Raw genomic sequence first — 18,975 nt, forward strand, 5'->3', positions numbered from 1 at the left:
GGCATTCGTTTATGCCGGCTGCCCTTAAAGGCAATGTGAGCATCCATTCCCATTGGATAACGGAGAATTTTACACCAGGAAGTAAGTACTCCTCTTACTGTCGATTGATTTTACAGTGATATCTGCACTACTCATCGACTAAAAAACACCAGATTATCCTTGTTAATTACACAACATTGATTGGTTTAAATTGTGTGCAATGCTTTTGTATTTTTCCCCTTCGATTCGGAGAAACAAATATGTTTTCTGAGTAAAGGATGGCAGAAGACACTACACTACCCAGAATCCCCAGCTATCATTTGGCCTACACCATGTGCTCTGTTTGACAAACCCCGTTTTTTTCACCATTCATTCCGATGGCTGGCGTCTATGTCACGTGATCTTCAAATTTCTCCCTGCAGAAAAAGAAAACATGGCCGAACTTCGTTTTATTCTGGGTGTAAAATGCCTATTTTAAAGTTAGTTTGGCCATTAAAATGCGTTTTGATGTCATTTGATGCGAGAAATATGAGTTGTTATTTCAGATTATGTGTGCAGTGGATGTACATGATCTTTAGTTTGCTAGTTATTACGAAGATTACTTCAGGAAATCGCGACGTTTTCATTGTTACCAAGGTGGTTGCTAGGGACGCTGCTGTCGATATTATTTCTGTTATGTTGTGTAACTGTTTAATGGTGTTATCTTTATTGCTACCCCCTTCCCCGTCAATGTATAGTGTTGGTCCACAGCCTAAACATATTAGTTTAACAAAATCCGCATCTAAAGATACGTTATTTCCCCCCTGTGCAATTCCAGGCTCACATCTCAGAGCACATCGTCATTAACAAATACCGGAAACAGACCAAAAATAATAATAATAATACCTTATTCCGAGTGTGCTTGCTTTTCTCTTTGAAAGTCATCACATAACGGCATTGTAATACACGGTTCGGCTGCATTACATATTACATATCTGCCGTAGTTCTGTATTTATAGAGCCCTGATGAGAAGACAAACATGAGGAACTGATAACGTGACGTGGATCATAAATATATCAGCCATTAAACAACATCTTACATTTCTTTTCACACAATACGTCTCCTTGCAGTATCAACACTAATTCGGCTCACTTTTATATTTGATCCAGTTGGTAGATAGGCTGTATTTACACCATAAAGGTGCACAGATTATATAAAGGGACACCTGGTGGTTAAAGCATGTTATTGAATTTCAATATTTTTATTATTAGATATTAATACGATCCCTATAAAGTATATTCATTACTCGTTATTCTCTACTAATTGTTAATTAAAGACTGTATATAATGACTATTTTGCACATCCCTTTCAAGATTTCAAGATTTTCTAAGGTTTATTGACATATCATAGGCCTACACAACTGTGGTGTAGTTCTGCACTGAATGAAAAACTTGGGTCGCAGGTTCCTCAACAGTGTATTACAAGACATCTATCAATATGTGTGCATACCTCCAGCAATGTTAACTATGTTGAAGCACTTATTTTAACTGATATTATACATAATGTATTATACTCTTATGAGATGTATGTAGATATTTCATCTCCGGCCTTGTCAGGTATTGAACAATCAATAAATAAAGAACACAGAATTGTTGAATATAAAACACAGAATTTATGTGATTATACTAAATGATTTTCAAATAAACACAACTGCATATTTAACTGTTACACATGCTGATGTAACGCAAATGTTCCAACTTTGGATCAATAAAGTATATCTTATCTTAAGCTGATCGATGGCTACTGCCATATTTGCAAAATGTGCCTCTGAACCTTGACAAGTGCATGTTTCAGGCTTATCAATTAATGTAATGTAATGTTATCACAGGGGTCACACACATAAGACCAGCTGTTAAATAAAGCTCTTCTGACCTTAGCTGGCATGTGGGTATATATATTAATACTGCCCATAATGGGCACCATTTATTAATTATATGTTTTAAATGTGAGTGTTTCCTGTCCCCTAAACCTCCAGGGATGTACACAGTTTAATACTGGCAACTTCTTATTATGGGAAATACGAAAACGTCTTTTAAAACTACAACTCCCAGTAGAGACGTGCCATAGAGAACATGTTGCGAAACAGAATAGCCAGCATGTGTAGTTCTGGGGACGGGGTGGGGGAGGGGGGACGCGGTGGACCCGTTCAAATCCAGTTTTGGACAGTCTGCCGTGGTTCCATCCCATTTCAAGTGCTGTTCGAGAATCGGCTTAACCCTCGGAGCACACTCTCCAATCACAGAGCTTGAGGACTATCAGGGTTTGTCAAGAGCACATGGTGTAGTCCAAACGATAGCTGGGGATTCTGGGTAGTGTAGTGTCTTCTTCCATCCTTTACTCCTGGGAATGGATGCTCACATTACCTTTAAGGGCAGCCGACATAAACGAATGCCGTGCTTCCATGAGCGTCAAATCCCGACGCAGATGGGAATACATTGCAATCAGTTGAAAGCTATTTGCGTCCCTTTATGATGCTGAAGGAGCCTAGGAGCGTCACAATTGGACGCCACGGACACTGACCAAACGTCGCTATTGGACGCTTAGGGAGTGAGAGTGTGTTGCCATGGCGCACCGGTAACTTTCTCAACCAAAAAAAGAAAAAACTATTATCCCGTACTTTCATGATACACACACGTTTTGTTTAGCATAATCTCCACATATCAACACCACTTAAGCTTAAATGCAATCACTAGAAGTAAAAAGCTAAGGCTATAAACAAACTACATGACGTTTGCATGGCAACACATAACCACTGCTAAGCTAAAGGCGGTCTCATGTCACTTGTAAGCAACCGCCGTTTTTCTGACACATAGATGCTTCTGACATTCACAAGTGGAGTATTTACTGATGTATTTCATGTCGGGGAACACAATTGGAAGATCTCTCAAGCTTGTGTTAAGCATAGACCTAATTTCACCATAAACATTTTCAAAAACGGTTGACATCGAGACCAGGGAACGAAGGCTATAAAAGGTTATGTGAGGACTTGTTTCTGCACCACTCTATTGAAGTGAGAGTGTTATGTACTGATGTCAAATGTGATGTTGCCCTTTTTCATATGCAATGAGTGTGGGTCCTGCGGTGGGGGAATGGAAAGAGGAGGATGGTCTCCTGCTATCACATGTGAATGATGTATGTGCAGAGTATATCTGAAATTGAATATATTTGTTGAGGGTCTAAGGATAGAGGGTGTCGTTTTTCTCATACTGATATTCTGAAAAATCTGTGCTGTTGTATTTGCTGTAAAGTGTCTCTACTGTAGGCTATTTTTATTATATGTACAGCACTTTGGTTCGAACAAAAATAGTTTATAAATGTGCTATATAAATAGAACTTGATTTGATTTGTTACATATTAATAGACCTCATGAAAGACGACACAAGAAGTGAGGATACCCGGCCCGGAGGAAGCCCGGGGTCCCCTTCTGGAGCCAGGCCCAGAAGGAGGACTCGTCGGCAAGGGTCTGGTGGCCAGGCTTGCCATGGAGCCCGGCCGGGCCCATCCCGAAAAGGCAACGTGGGCAACACCTCCGCTTCTCCGTCCCGCGGGCCCACCACCTATGGGAAACAACGATGGGGTCGGGTGCGCTGCCAGAAGGGTGGCAGTGAAAGCGGAGGGTCTCGACGGACCAGACCCCGGCGGCAGAAGCTGGCTTTGGGGACGTGGAACGTCACCTCTCTGGGGGGGAAGGAGCCGGAGCTTGTGCGGGAGGTGGAGCGGTACCAGTTGGATCTGGTTGGGCTCACCTCTACGCACAGCGTCGGCTCTGGAACCTTACTTCTGGATAGGGGTTGGACTCTATTCTTCTCCGGAGTTGCTCAAGGTGTGAGGCGCCGGGCGGGTGTGGGGATACTCACAAGTCCCCGGTTAGGTGCTTCGTTGTTGGAGTTTACCCCAGTGGACGAGAGGGTCGCCTCCCTACGCCTGCGGGTTATGGGGGGGAAAACTCTGACTGTTGTGTGTGCTTATGCACCCAACAGCAGTTCAGAGTATACGGCCTTCTTGGAGACCCTGGAAAGAGTCCTGTATGGGGCTGAAGGGGACTCTTTAATCTTGCTGGGAGACTTCAACGCACATGTGGGCAATGATGGAGACACTTGGAGGGGCGTGATTGGGAGGAACGGCCCCCCTGATCTGAACCGGAGTGGTGGTTTGTTACTGGACTTCTGTGCTAGTCATGGATTGGCCATAACAAACACCATGTTCGAGCATAAGGATGCTCATAAGTGTACGTGGTACCAGAGCACCCTAGGCAGAAGGTCCATGATCAATTTCGTTATCGTATCATCGGACCTGAGGCCGTATGTTTTGGACACTCGGGTAAAGAGAGGGGCGGAGTTGTCAACTGATCACCATCTGGTGGTGAGTTGGGTTGAGTGGCGGGGGAAGCCTCTGGATAGACCTGGTAAGCCCAAACGTGTAGTTCGGGTGAACTGGGAACGTCTGGAGGAGGCCCAAGTTCAGGAGGCCTTCAACTCACACCTCCGGCGGAGCTTTTCGGGCATTCCTGTGGAGGTTGGGGACATTGAACCAGAGTGGTCAGTGTTCAAAGCCTCTATCGCGGCGGGGAGCTGTGGTCTCAAGGTCCTAGGTGCCTCAAGGGGCGGTAACCCTCGAACCTCCTGGTGGACACCGGTGGTCAGGGAAGCCGTCCGACTGAAGAAGGAGGCCTTCAGGGATTTGTTATCCCAGGGGACTCCCGAGGCAGTTGCAAGGTACCGACAGGCCCGAAGGGCAGCAGCCTCATCCGTGGCCGAGGCAAAGCAGCGGGTGTGGGAGAAGTTCGGAGAAGACATGGAGAAGGACTTTCGGGCGGCACCAAAGTTGTTCTGGAAAACTGTCCGACACCTCAGGAGGGGGAAGCAGGGGACCGTCCAAGCTGTGTACAGTAATGATGGGACGTTGTTGACCTCAACTGATGGAGTGTTGGGGCGTTGGAAGGAACACTTTGAGGAACTCCTGAACCCGACAACTCCGCCCTCTATGTTAGAGGCAGAGCTGGAGTATGACGGGGGATGAACACCAATCTCCCGGGGGGAGGTCACTGAGGTCGTCAAACAACTCCACAGTGGCAAAGCCCCGGGGGTGGATGAGATCCGCCCGGAAATGCTGAAGGCTCTGGGTGTTGAGGGACTGTCATGGTTGACATGTCTCATCAACGTTGCGTGGAAGTCGGAAACAGTACTGAAGGAGTGGCAGATCGGGGTGGTGGTTCCCCTTTTTAAAAAGGGGGATCAGAGGGTGTGTTCCAATTACAGAGGCATCACACTACTCAGCCTCCCCGGGAAAGTTTACTCCAAGGTACTCGAAAGGAGGGTCAGGCCGATTGTCGAACCTCAGATTGAGGAGGAACAATGCGGATTCCTTCCTGGTCGTGGAACGACGGATCAGCTTTTTACTCTCGCAAGGATCCTGGAGGGGGCCTGGGAGTACGCTTATCCGGTCTACATGTGTTTTGTGGACTTGGAGAAGGCGTATGACCGAGTTCCCAGGGAGTTACTGTGGGAGGTGCTGCGGGAGTATGGGGTGAGGGGGTCTCTACTCAGGGCCATCCAATCTCTGTACTCCCAAAGCGAGAGCTGTGTCCGGGTCCTCGGCAGTAAGTCGGACCCATTTCCGGTGAGGGTTGGCCTCCGCCAGGGCTGCGCTTTGTCACCAATCCTGTTTGTAATATACATGGATCGGATTTCGAGGCGTAGTCGTGGGGGAGGGGGTCTGCAGTTCAGTGGACTAAGGATTGCACCACTGCTTTTTGCAGATGATGTGGTTCTAATGGCTTCATCGGTCTGCGACCTTCAGCACTCACTGGATCGGTTCGCAACCGAGTGTGAAGCGGCTGGGATGAGGATCAGCACCTCCAAATCTGAGGCCATGGTTCTCAGCAGGAAACCGATGGACTGTCCACTCCAAGTAGGGAATGAGTCCTTACCCCAAGTGAAGGAGTTCAAGTATCTCGGGGTCTTGTTCTCGAGTGAGGGAACAATGGAGCGTGAGATGGGCCGGAGAATCGGAGCAGCGGGAGCGGTACTGCAGTCGCTTTACCGCACCGTTGTGACGAAAAGGGAGCTGAGCCAGAAGGCAAAGCTCTCTGTCTACCGGGCCATTTTCGTTCCTACCCTCACCTATGGTCATGAAGGATGGGTCATGACCGAAAGAACGAGATCGCGGATACAAGCGGCCGAGATGGGTTTTCTCCGCAGGGTGGCTGGTGTCTCCCTTAGGGATAAGGTGAGAAGTTCGGTTATCAGGGAGGGACTCGGAGTTGAGCCGCTCCTCCTTCGCGTCGAAAGAAGCCAGTTGAGGTGGTTCGGGCACCTAGTTAGGATGCCACCTGGGCGCCTCCCTAGGGAGGTGTTCCAGGCACGTCCAGCTGGGAAGAGACCAAGGGGTAGACCTAGGACCAGGTGGAGGGATTATATCTCTTTGCTGGCCTGGGAGCGCCTTGGGATCCCCCAGTCAGAGCTGGTTGATGTCGCCAGGGAAAAGAAAGTTTGGGGCTCTCTGCTGGAACTGCTACCCCCGCGACCCGACCACGGATAAGCGGGAGAAGATGGATGGATGGATGCTCAGTGCAGACAAAGTTTGCTGGAGGGGGGGTTGACACATGTGTCTAAAAGAGATGCCACTTGGCCATCATTCTTCTGTCCACCTCCAGTGTCCAAAAGGACAATTTCTGACAATGAAACCAGATATATGTAACCTCTCCCTTTACAATGGAAATCTACAGACAATACTAGCCTTTCAGCGGTAACGTCCCGAGTTGTATTCCGGCCCCGGGGCTTTTGTCGCATGTTATATCCCTCTTATGCTCAAATACATTTCTTAATTGTATTTTTATTTATGGTAAAATTCATTTTACTAACTTGAAGTGGAATATATTTTTTCTTATACCAAATGTTACTTTAAAGTTCACTCATGTCTTCTATAAGTGATATCCATGCGGAACTGATGCAGGTCCAATTTTAATAAGCTGTTTCTCTTATATGTTTCTCATATCATTAGCGTATTTCACAGCACATAGTTATAATCATCAAGTCTCCTGGGGCTGCGGATGAAGCAGCGTGCAAGTCAAAGTCATTGAAGAATCCACTTTTTTTATAGATCGTTTTTACTTTGCTCTTCATTCTAGATCCAAAATGGCTACGGCCGTACCACAGCTGCACTGGGTGCACCATTGAGGCATGCAAGAGACATGACTCTGTGCAGATTGGATCATTTGTCTTAGCCGTGAGTGCTGACAGATTGCCCTGTCTTTACCATCCCCCTTTCCGTCTCTTCCTGTTCCCAATTCTATCCATCCCTCATTTAAAACCTCCCTGAAGCAGCAACAGCAGCAGCACAGAGGTTCATACGCAGTAGATCTCATCTCACTCATTTCTGAATGATCTATCTTTTCTAAATAATAAAAATATCTATATCCAAAGTCTTTCATCAACCAGGCTACCTTTAGTAAAATATTTTTGTTTTACACTCAGCTTCTGTTAAAAGCATTTTGAGTCAAGTTTTTTATCGAAGGCAATCTCACACTCTGCCGCAGGAAGGCCGATTAACAGCTACAGGAAACTTAACTGCTTATTTTTCCATAATAAAACCCGAACACAACTGCTGATAAGCATTTTGTCCCCCCCGACAATGATGAAAAAGCTCCTTTGTCTCCAGACTCAGCAGTCGATTCATCTTCCTTGGTGCTGGAGGAGATATCAAGCTGCAGCAGCCTTCTAACAACCCACATCCAGCAGCGCCTCCATCTCCTCTGTCAGCTGTCAGCTCAATACGTCTGCTGTCTGTCAGTGCAGCTTTTAACTCAGTCTGTCTGCCCAACTAACATTGCACTCCCCCCCCCCCCCTGATGTATTTGGCAAGTTTCATTCTCACACACTGTCTTCTCACGTTGGACCAGCCACTCATGACAGTACGTTTTCTGTTCATCATTAAGCTGCCATAAGCATTATAAGTTCCAAAAGTGCTTTCTGGATAGGCTATTTTGAGTAGTTTTATTTGCCTTATGCTAGCTGAGGCAGCTGTGTCAATCTTCCCCTAAAGCAGGTGGACTTTCTGGCCTGCTCGAAGGCTTGGCAGGAGTTTACTCAAAGTTTGCCACTGCAGCTTGTTGAGACCACTGGAGAAACTAATGAGCCCCTGAAGGCCCCCGTGATATGCCTCATGGCCTTGTTAGAAAGCCAATATGGGAGAGAAAGGCTGAGCTGTGGGTGCTTGTTAAAGTTATGGGACGATTGGGGACGCTCGAGGGGAAGACAGAATGACGATAAAACTAAATGTACAATATGTCATTTTCTGCCACTGCATCACTAGCCGATCATGAAGGTCTTGTATTTCTCCTGATAAGGATTGTTTCATTGTTCAGCATTCAGGATCTTTTTCCCAGGAGCCAAATTATGTGCAGGGGTCTAATGGCTAAGTTTGCTCAGCTTGTTTCTGAAAACTTAACATCCAAACTTCTGATTACTAAAACCCTTCTTCCCATCTCATCTAATAGAGAAAAACTGCTTGACGGTCATTTGTAATGATTGAAATGTGCATGTGCGGTAACTTTAACACCAAGTCATTTCATACCTGACAACAATGGCTTGTACATAAACGTTTTATGATGGTTAATAAAACAGGGATATCTTAGAATGCAATATACATTCAATGAATATCAAATCAGCTTTTATTGGAGGTATTTGGCTTCTCAATTGCATAATAAAGATGCCAACGAGTACAGTAAAAAGATAAATTGGAGGATCCAGATAGCAGGGTAGGTCATGCAGTATTCTCAAATCAAGGAATACTGTATACCATTACACCTTTTCAACACTATGAAGACTTTAACAAATTACAAAGTTGACTTCCATACTATGTTTTTGTCTTTATTTTTAACCGCCATAGCGACTCCGAAAAGAAGAAAAGAGCATAGTTTCTGTGATTCCTGTTTTTGCCGACTGACTCCAAGATTCTCAGGATTGATGACCCATTAGGATTGGGTGACTAAAACGGGAAGTCAATCTAATGCCTCATTTCCTCTCAGAGATGAGACAAGCTTTATGGCTTGACCTCTGCCAATAGGATCTCTTTCTTTCTACAGTGGCCACGGACAACGTTGTAATCTCACACATCGCTGTCTCACTTAATCCGAAAATAATATAACACATTAGCAAAGGCAAAGGCCTGGAAAATCCAATTTGAAATTCATACTGTGGCGCTCGTAGACCTGATCACTCCATATGCGTGATGTTATATGCTGTTTTAATAGACATTAATCTCAAATGAGAACAATATCATCGAGGAAGTGGAGAGTGGCAATTATTTTAGTACGAGTCCAAGTTCTCGAGGATAATGTTTTTTCTCAGATTCTACTCCAGCCTTGCCAAGAAAAAATATTGACTCTCGGTTGAACTCTTTTTAATAACTTAAATATGTTTTCTTGATACATATATTTACCTGTTTTGGTACCCGTTTCATTTTTTACTGGGACCATCATTTTGTTCAAGATTGAAATACCTCAACAAGTATTGGATGGAATCCATGTTTATTTCAAATGGACATTCATGGTTCCAAAAAGATGACTGTGAAGCTGACAATTGAGCGGCCCAGACCAAGCAAGGAGGCAGAGGCAGCACGTCCCAAATATAACCCGGTGTGGGCATTTATTACAGCATGAACCCAATACACACAGCCTCAATCCTGCTGCTGCTGCTGTTCACGTGGGCACAGCCTGCAGCCACCAGGATCTCACACACACTACCAGCCTCAAAACAGACAGGGCAACAGACCCTAAATACACACACTAATCAGCAATACGACACAGGTGGGGGGGAGGAGACAACACAGGGCACCAGGTGCACATAATCAACAGCCACAGACATGGGGGACGGGGAACACTTTTAACATGAAACCAGGAAACAGAGACAGACAAACTTACATAAATTACATATATTCCCATGCTTCCTGTGCAATGTTTTTAGTGCGATATTATCCATAACGGAGGCCGAGATCTATGGGCCCAGAGATCACCTCTGTTACAATGACAATGGCTGATGTTTCCTACTGACCACTACGACGTTGAGATTTAAATTCTGGGAAAAATGGATCCTCATTTATCAGATAGTGCAGATATTCTTGGTGCCACGAAGATGAATTATTGGTTACCCAAATACGTTTAAACTAGTGCGACCAGCAGTTCAAAGTTTTCACCGATCTAGTAAAATATCAGATCTTCAAGATGGATGCATGGTTCCCAGATAGCGCAATAGATTCAGAGATCCCCAGACATTTAATCATACCATTTTTAGGTTCATATTTGTGGTTTTGTGAGAAATGTCATGCAACCTATTGTATTAGTTGCTGTGAAACAATAATTGATTACATTACATTACATTGCATTTAGCTGACGCTTTTATCCAAAGCGACTTACAATACGTGCATTCGACCAAGAAGATACAAACTTGAAGAACACAGAATCATATAAGTACATCAGGTTTCATAGAGCCAAAACATTTCAAGTTCTACTCAACTGGCAACTCAATTGATTTTGGTTTTGCTGTCGTTTTTATCTAATGCCACCATCGGGTCAACTTTTTTATTTACAAAGTGTTTTGGTTTATGACCAAATACAGGCCAAACAAAAAATGTAGTAAGCAATGTAATCATTATCATGCTATGACTTTCAAAGTGGCTGCAATTGGATATCCTTTCCCTTTTTTTCCTGGATATAGATTTACGAAAGAAAAGCAAGCAGAACTGCCCTCCAACCATGGAAAAGTAATTACTAAGGCTGAATATGGATTAGACCTTTGTTTAGACTGATATTTTCTTAAGATAGTCGTCTGAAAAAGCGAATGTGCTGCACAGTGTCAACAGAAAGCAGTGTACTGTCCAAAAAACTTTTAAATTGACACTTCCTTTGTCCATTAAGGGTAGAAAGACAAAGAGTGCCTGCAATTCCTCAAGGCTGCTGGGTGTCTGCGTCTGTCTGTGTTTAAAACAGCAGCCAGTAATGTGTGTAGCTCCTTCTGCTCAGCGGGCTTGAAACAAATGGGTTATTTAGAGCCTATACTTCATTTGCACTTGTGGCGAAAGGGCAGAAAGGAAATGAGAACCCCTTGACGGTTCAGCGTTGGATGTATTTAATTAGGCAATTTACTCTCTGCTTTGCTGCCTCAGTGGGCACAATACTTCTTTGTATTTTTAAAAGTAATTGTCACTTGCAGCATCAGCATTCAGCCGATTCAGGCATGCAGTCAGGAGCAGAAAGAAATTGTCCCTATGTTTCTATTAAGAGATTGTAAAAATAGAAATGCAGGCACATTATTATGCTGCAATGCTGGTCAGAGATAACCTATGGGCACTGGATGCCAGATTCACAAACCATTAAGCAGGGATGTGGGCAGCAGAATGGTCTCCTCTCGATTTCCAGGAAAAGCTAAAGCTGAAATAAGTCACAGTAATTTACACATTAAAAATATTTTCAGTAAAATGTATATAATACATTTTATTTATGAAGCGCTTTATCAGGTGCTCCAAGACCCTTTACAGAGGTAAAGAAAATAAGATATGATAAGTCTAATTAAAATCAAGCAATAAAACCACGTGTATCACAAGGACATCGCATCACACAGTAAATGCTAGTCTAAAAAGGTGAGTTTTGGTCAGTGTTTTGAAGGTGGGGAGGTCAGTATAGTCTCTGATTTGTGGGACTGAGTTCCAGAGGGTGGGGGCAGCGAAGAAAAATGTTGCTCAAATTCATCTTTAGAGAAACATGAAGGTGTTATATACAATATTCAATGGGAATGTTCAATGGTTGGTTATTTCGTGGCACTCGAGGAAAAGACAGAGTATTACTAAAGTCATCAGGATACATCATCTGGGAATCTTGAATGTTCTGCCAATGCACATAGATATTAAGATACAGTGCATCCGGAAAGTATTCATACCCCTTCATTTCATTTCATTTCAAACCTTTATTTAACCAGATTGGTCCCATTGAGATCATAGATCTCTTTTTCAAGGGAGACCTGCAGCATATAGGTTCCACATGAAACATAAAACAATAAAGGACATCATACATTATATTTACAGGATACATAGTTATAGACATTTACAAGTGCCCATAGTATCAACGAGCATTTCATTTAGCCTAGTTTTAAAAACATGCAGAGGAATGAGATTGCTCAGTTTCAATTCTTGCTGAAGATTGTTCCAAGCAAGTGGAGCTGCGCACATAAAAGCTGTCTTACCTAAGACAGTCCTTGCTCTTGGCACAACTCACAAGACTACATCATGCTATCTCAGACAATAGCTGCTTGCAACTCTCTGTGTTATCAGAGAGCAGATATAATACGGGAGTTTACCCAACAAAGCTTTATAAATAAACGTGTACCAATGACTGAGCCTCCGTACAGTAAGTGATGGCAGACCTGCCTTGGCATACAGGGTACAGTGATGAGTAAGTGCTTTACAATTTGTGACAAATCTCAGTGCGCTGTGATAGGCGGCATCTAACTTGTTCAGGCAATGGGCAGGTGCATTCATATACAACAAATCACCATAGTCCAGACCAGCACAGGTAAAAAGGTCACAGTGACTAGCCTTTTCCTGGCCTCAAGCTTCTAGCTAACAGGACTTGTTTCTGAAAAAGAAACCTAGTCTAACCCTCAGCTTTATAAGCAGGTTATTGACATGAAGTTTAAAAGTAAGACAAGACAATCATCAAGCCAGATACCTAGGTATTTATAACAGGCAACCACTTCTAATACTTGTCCTTGCATAGTAACAATATCTAAAACAGGCTCTGGTATCTTTTTTGCTTTTGAAAAGAGCATTACCTTGGTTTTATCAACATTTAAAAGAAGCTTAAGCTCAGCGAGCTGAGTCTGAATAATGTTAAAAACAGCCTGTAATTTAACACCAGCCTCCTTAATGGAGGGACCTGCACAGTACATACCGGTACCGTCCGCATAGAAATGTAAAGTAGCTTCATCCACATTTTCACCTAAACTGTTGATATATATGGAGAATAAAAGTGGACCTAAAACAGAACCTTGAGGAACACCATTAGCAATGTTTAACCACTCAGAAGACAGCCCATCAAAGTGAACACATTGGGACCTTTCAGAGAGGTAGTTCACAAACCACCCCACTGCATGGCTGGATATGCCAATACTGAGTAGCCTCTGCTTTAAGATGCGATGATTGACGGTATCAAACGCTTTGGAAAGGTCAATAAATAGAGCTGCACAACTCTGCTTATTATCTAAAAAACTCGAAATGTCATTCACCACTTTCATTGTCGCAGTGATGATGCTATGTTGCTTTCTGAAGCCTGACTGATGTTTAGACAGGATATTATTTTTACATAAAAACTCCTTTACTTGTTCACTCACACTGAACTTTTTTCACATTTTGTTATGTTGTTTGAGATCTGGAGACTGGCTAGGCCACTCCAGGACCTTGAAATGCTTCTTACGAAGCCACTCCTTCATTGCCCGGGCGGTGTGTTTGGGATCATTGTCATGCTGAAAGACCCAGCCACGTTTCATCTTCAATGCCCTTGCTGATGGAAGGAGGTTGTCACTCAAAATCTCACGATACATGGCCCCATTCATTCTTTCCTTTACACGGATCAGTCGTCCTGGTCCCTTTGCAGACAAACAGCCCCAAAGCATGAGGTTTCCACCCCCATGTTTCACAGTAGGTATGGTGTTCTTTAGATGCAACTTGGCATTCTTTCTCCTCCAAACACGTCTAGTTGAGTTTTTACCAAAAAGTTCTATTTTGGTTTCATCTGACCATATGACATTCTCCCAATCCTCTTCTGGATCATCTAAATGCTCTCTAGCAAACTTTAGACGGGCCTGGACATGTACTGGCTTAAGCAGGGGGACACGTCTGGCACTGCAGGATTTGAGTCCCTGGCGGCGTAGTGTGTTACTGATGGTAGCCTTTGTTACTTTGGTCCCAGCTCTCTGCAGGTCATTGACTAGGTCCCCCCGTATGCTTCTGGGATTTTTGCTCACCATTCTTGTGATCATCTTGACCCCACGGGGTGAGATCTTGCGTAGAGCCCCAGATCGAGGGAGATTATCAGTGGTCTATATATGTCTTCCATTTTCTAATAATTGCTCCCACAGTTGATTTCTTCACACCAAGCTGCTTACCTATTGCAGATTCAGTCTTCCCAACCTGGTGCAGGTCTACAATTTTGTTTCTGGTGTCCTTTGACAGCTCTTTGGTCTTGGCCATCGTGGAGTTTGGAGTGTGACTGTTTGAGGTTGTGGACAGGTGTCTTTTATACTGATAACGAGTTCAAACAGGTGCCATTAATACAGTTATCAAGTGGAGGACAGAGGAGGCTCTTAAATAAGAAGTTACAGGTCTGTGAGAGCCAGAAATCTTGTTTGTTTGTAGGTGACCAAATACTTATTTTACCGAGGAATTTACCGAAGAATTCATGAAAAATCCTACAATGTGATTTCCTGGATTCTTTCCCCCCATTCTGTGTCTCATAGTTGAAGTGTGGCTTCAGGACAAGTCTGTGAATGTCCTCGAGTGGCCCAGCCAGAGCCCAGACTTTACCCCGATTGAACGTCTCTGGAGAAATCGGTAAATGGCTGTGCACCGACGCTCCCCATCCAACCTGATGGAGCTTGAGACAATCTGCAACAAAGAATGGGAGAAACTGCCCAACAAAAGGTGTGCCAAGCGTGTAGCATCATACTCAAGAAGACTTGAGGCTGTAATTGCTGCCAAAGGTGCTTCAACAAAGTATTGAGTAAAGGGTGTGAATACTTATGCACATGTGATATTTGAGTGTTTTGTTTTTAATTAATTTACAACAAATATTTTAAAACCTTTTCCACTTGGTCATTATGGGGTATTGTGTCTTGAATGTTGATTACAAAAAAAATGAATTTAATCCATTTTGAAATATGGCTGTAAAAAGTGAAGGGTTATGAATACCTCCCGGATGCACTGTAAGTCCCCAGATAATTTAAAGAGCTTTGACCTAGCAAATGACAAAAAGTACCTGTCTCCAAAAGTTAGGGTTATAATCCAAAATCGGTTGTGTACCTGCTTCAATTGAGTAGCCAAATGGCTGAGTAAAAATCCATAACATTTAATATGTGAATTAATGTCTTCTTATTAAAAGAAAATATATGTGTATGCTTTTGCTACACTGGTCGGTTCAGCTGATCCCTTTTTGTATGTTTGGACCCAAAGGATACACAAATATATTTTTGTTTTCCGAGCTGGAAGAGTTTGGGAACCCCTGAGCTAAACAATATAGTTCAACCTCTGAGGACCATGACCATGTGTTGCAAATTCAATGAAGTCCATTTGGTAATTTTGGAGGCATTTCACTCAGAACAAAAAATAATGTTGTGGTGGCGCTATTGGATATATCAGGGGATCAAAAGTCAATATGATTCATCTTCTGGGAACCATGAATGTCTGTGTTAAATGTGGCAGTACATTGAATAGTTGTTGAGATATTTTAGTTCAAAACCAAACAAGACTGAGATGGCCAACCAATTCAAACCACTAATGTGTAAGAAGTACTTTGACACTGTGAGAGCTACTTGACCAGCCGTATCATGGTGAAATGTAGAATGTAACCATACATTTTCACAATGATTGTTGCTACCACGCATGTTACATAAATACCATCAATTGTTGGCACACACAAATAAACCCACAACTAGACAAACATCACCTAGCTACAAAAGCTGTAATTACACTCAAGTGGAGGATGGACTGCTGTGCCCTGGGGCTGAAGTACCTCTAAAAAAAGCTTTCATCAAGAGCCAACTCAAGAACAATGTTCCACATATCAACCAAGAGTGCTCTACGGCAGATGAAAAAAAGAAAACAATAGTCGATTATTTTAAAGAAAATACAGTTTAATCTGTTTAGTTGAGAATGGTAAGAAAAAAAAGAAAAAAGCGTATGAATGGACAAACACATACAGCCACTATGATACATCCGGAATAAACATTATAAACTACACAGAGATATAATTATATACTCTATGGAAAACTATTTTGATGATGTCATTCTCTGCTGGTTTAGCAATTACTGGATATGGGTGAACATTAAGAAGCCTGTTTCAACATGAATCCGTTTGCAGTTGATGACACACTACCATGTTGATGGAAGCAGCCAGAAACCACAGCTTGACTTGACTACACTAGCTACTCTCGCTGCATGTACTTCTGTAGTAATCGTTTTCTCATACTTTCTGGAAAGCTGTGCAGAATGTCACTTTGACATATGCAGACATTACAGTACATGTTCACAGAAGTTCCTCTCTCAGCTGCCTTCAAAGTCCTTTTGAAGTCTCCAAGAGTGAGGAGTATATTCTTGACCTCCTGTCATTTGCCCTTTGACATCACAGTCTCAGGTATGACACCTAAGAAAAAGACAAAAAAAGAGGCAGGAAAGGTTAAAAAAACATGTGGATAAAAGTAATGGGTTTGGATATCCGTATTTATCTTGTTGCAACGAGGAAAGTAACACAAAGTGCATATGTAATACTTTATTTAGTTAAAAGGGAATCCGAGTGGAAAGCAAAGTGTGCCTTGTGAATAAGCATCTATAAACTGCAAAGTACTTGCATTTGGACATCGGATTTCAAAGTCGCTGCTCCAGCTGCAAAACAGCAATGGCTAGCTTTCAGATGGCTGTCCAAGGGAAGAAGCTAAAGGAGGTTTATGTGGTCGGAAGAGATGTTACCACTATCAACTGTTGTGTCTCTATTCATTCGTAAGCTCATCAATAAAACCCTATACATTTATGAACTGTTCCGATTAGTTTGAATACTTGTTTCTAAAGATAACATTGAATTTAATGTTACATCTTCATCTTCTACAACGCCATGATGCTCCTCATCTTTGTAATGTCTCAGTCCTCAGTCCAACATTTCCAAGTTTATCGATTTAAGATAAATGCTATCAATGTCAAATATCACAGCTTGCTTTTGACTTATGAGCATTCTATCAATAATTGTTGGGATTTGGCCTTTCAAAATCAACCATTTTACGGCGGTCAAAAAACAGTTCGCTCTTCCACTTGCAGGGAGGAAAGCTAAAACTAACTGGTCGTTCGAGCAGCAAAAAAAACATTTAATCTGTCATTGTGCCTACAGAGTGGTATAATCTTTGTACTCTACCGATCTTTCAGTTGGTGTATAATTGCAGTAGCACTGTAATGTAACACTTACAAATTAATGTTACCCAAATCTGCATGTTATAATCGAGAATCAAATAAAAATAGATTAACTTTAGCAAAAACCTCCAGTTTGTGCTGCAAAATTAGGATTTTCGTTCCCCAAAGCACAGATATACTGGGTCTCTACGGTCTACGTATCTGCCCAGAAACACATTATCTGCAATTACTGTCTTCAAACAACTGAACACCACAGGTGGTAGAGATCTAATCAATTTCAAAAACACGCATGCAGATAAACAAAGCTCAGAAAACTAATAAGCTCCATCTCTCTCTTTCCCTCCATCTGCTATTCCTGGACACTTGCCTGCTGCAGACAATGCTTGCGCTCCACTGAGAGCTCTATATTGGGATGATGGATGAGGGCATTTGCTTCACTTAGGGCCCCGAATCCTCCGTCCCCGTGCCAATGTCGTCTCACCACTCAAGCGCATCAATGGTAATTCATACAAATGATAACAAACGGCAACTAGAGGTGAACTCTGAGTCCCATAACAAGACAAAGTGAGATAAGGACCGAGAGCAATGAGTGAGTAGATGGAGGAGATAAACTGGCTTGTGATTGGACGATCGCTTGACTGAAGATGGGAGAATGGAGCTGGGGAAATTGGGTTTGGAGCTGAACCTTTACTAAAGCTATAGCTGTGGCTGCATTGGGGAGTGCAACATTGTGAAGTGGACTATTGTATACTGTATATTGGCAATACAAATAAAACCAGAACATGAAAAAAGGAGCACTTGGTTTTGTGAAAAATAAGTATTGGCACTGATGAAACAGTTCCACAGAAAATGAAACCGAGGCAATACAAAAATGTTATATTAGTTTTATTTTTTTAATGTGATTTTCTAAGGCAATGTTCATTTTTTCTTCAGTGTCTTTTTAAGTGATGCTGTTTGTCAGTTTCAAATGTCAGTTACTGTTTTGTTGTGAAGGGGAGAGGTTAGAGCGAAGGGAGCAAAGAGACTGTGATTTACATACAATCTGTATCCTAAGGACACAAAGTCACTCTTCTGTAAAAATAATATAACAAAGCATCCAGGCATGACCACACACCCACGGCAATGTCTACCGAAGGTTCACCTGAAACTCAAACACTGCAAATAGGTTAAGTCTGTTCCCTTTGTGGTTGTTTTGTCAGAAAATTGGGCTAGGTAAACGTGAACTTTTATGACCTTTGCTCGTTTGCTTGTTCTGGGAGGGGTCCGCTGAAACAACTGCTAACGGTAGCCTGGGCCAGTTTTTGGTAAGTGATGAAAGTGGGGGATGTTGACTTATAAAGGCACCCGCAGCTCACAGCCGAAGTGCGAGCGAGCCTCCGAGCGAGCAAGAGAGAGAGATAGAGGGCGCGCATCGGTACTGCGGATTGTTGTTGGATTGAGGCTGATAACTACAGCTCAGTGAGCTAAAGGACTCCGAGTGTTTAGATAGTTCACTCTAGTCTAAGTTACCTCAGTGGGTCTCAAACGGTTTGGTCACAATTTATGTAAACAAATATTTCCATGGCACACCTTTATAATTATTAGGATAAATAAAAACAGGTGTGAAATCATTCCATTGTATACTATAGGACAGTAAACCAAACATGTCCTTTAAAACTGGAGATATTAAAAAAATGTTAACTAGGTAAAATAAGGTATAAATGAACAACAAAAATAAAATATGTTACATTTATTTGTTATTGGCTATGGAAGGTTATTGGTTATGTTCACATACTTATTTGATTATTAAAATGT

General features: G+C 42.8%; 1 protein-coding gene across 1 annotated transcript in view; it reads right to left on the minus strand.

The window, feature by feature from the left end:
• Positions 1 to 15,905: 15,905 nt before the first annotated feature.
• Positions 15,906 to 18,975, minus strand: part of ube3d (ubiquitin protein ligase E3D) — a 58,382-nt gene continuing 55,312 nt past the window's right edge. Inside the window, exon 10 of the mRNA XM_034101540.1 lies at positions 15,906 to 16,426. Coding sequence (XP_033957431.1) covers positions 16,406 to 16,426 — 21 coding nt within the window. The 3' untranslated portion in view covers positions 15,906 to 16,405. The remainder of the gene's footprint in view (positions 16,427 to 18,975) is intronic.

This window comes from Pseudochaenichthys georgianus, chromosome 16, assembly GCF_902827115.2.
Source record: "Pseudochaenichthys georgianus chromosome 16, fPseGeo1.2, whole genome shotgun sequence".
Taxonomy (NCBI): domain Eukaryota; kingdom Metazoa; phylum Chordata; class Actinopteri; order Perciformes; family Channichthyidae; genus Pseudochaenichthys; species Pseudochaenichthys georgianus.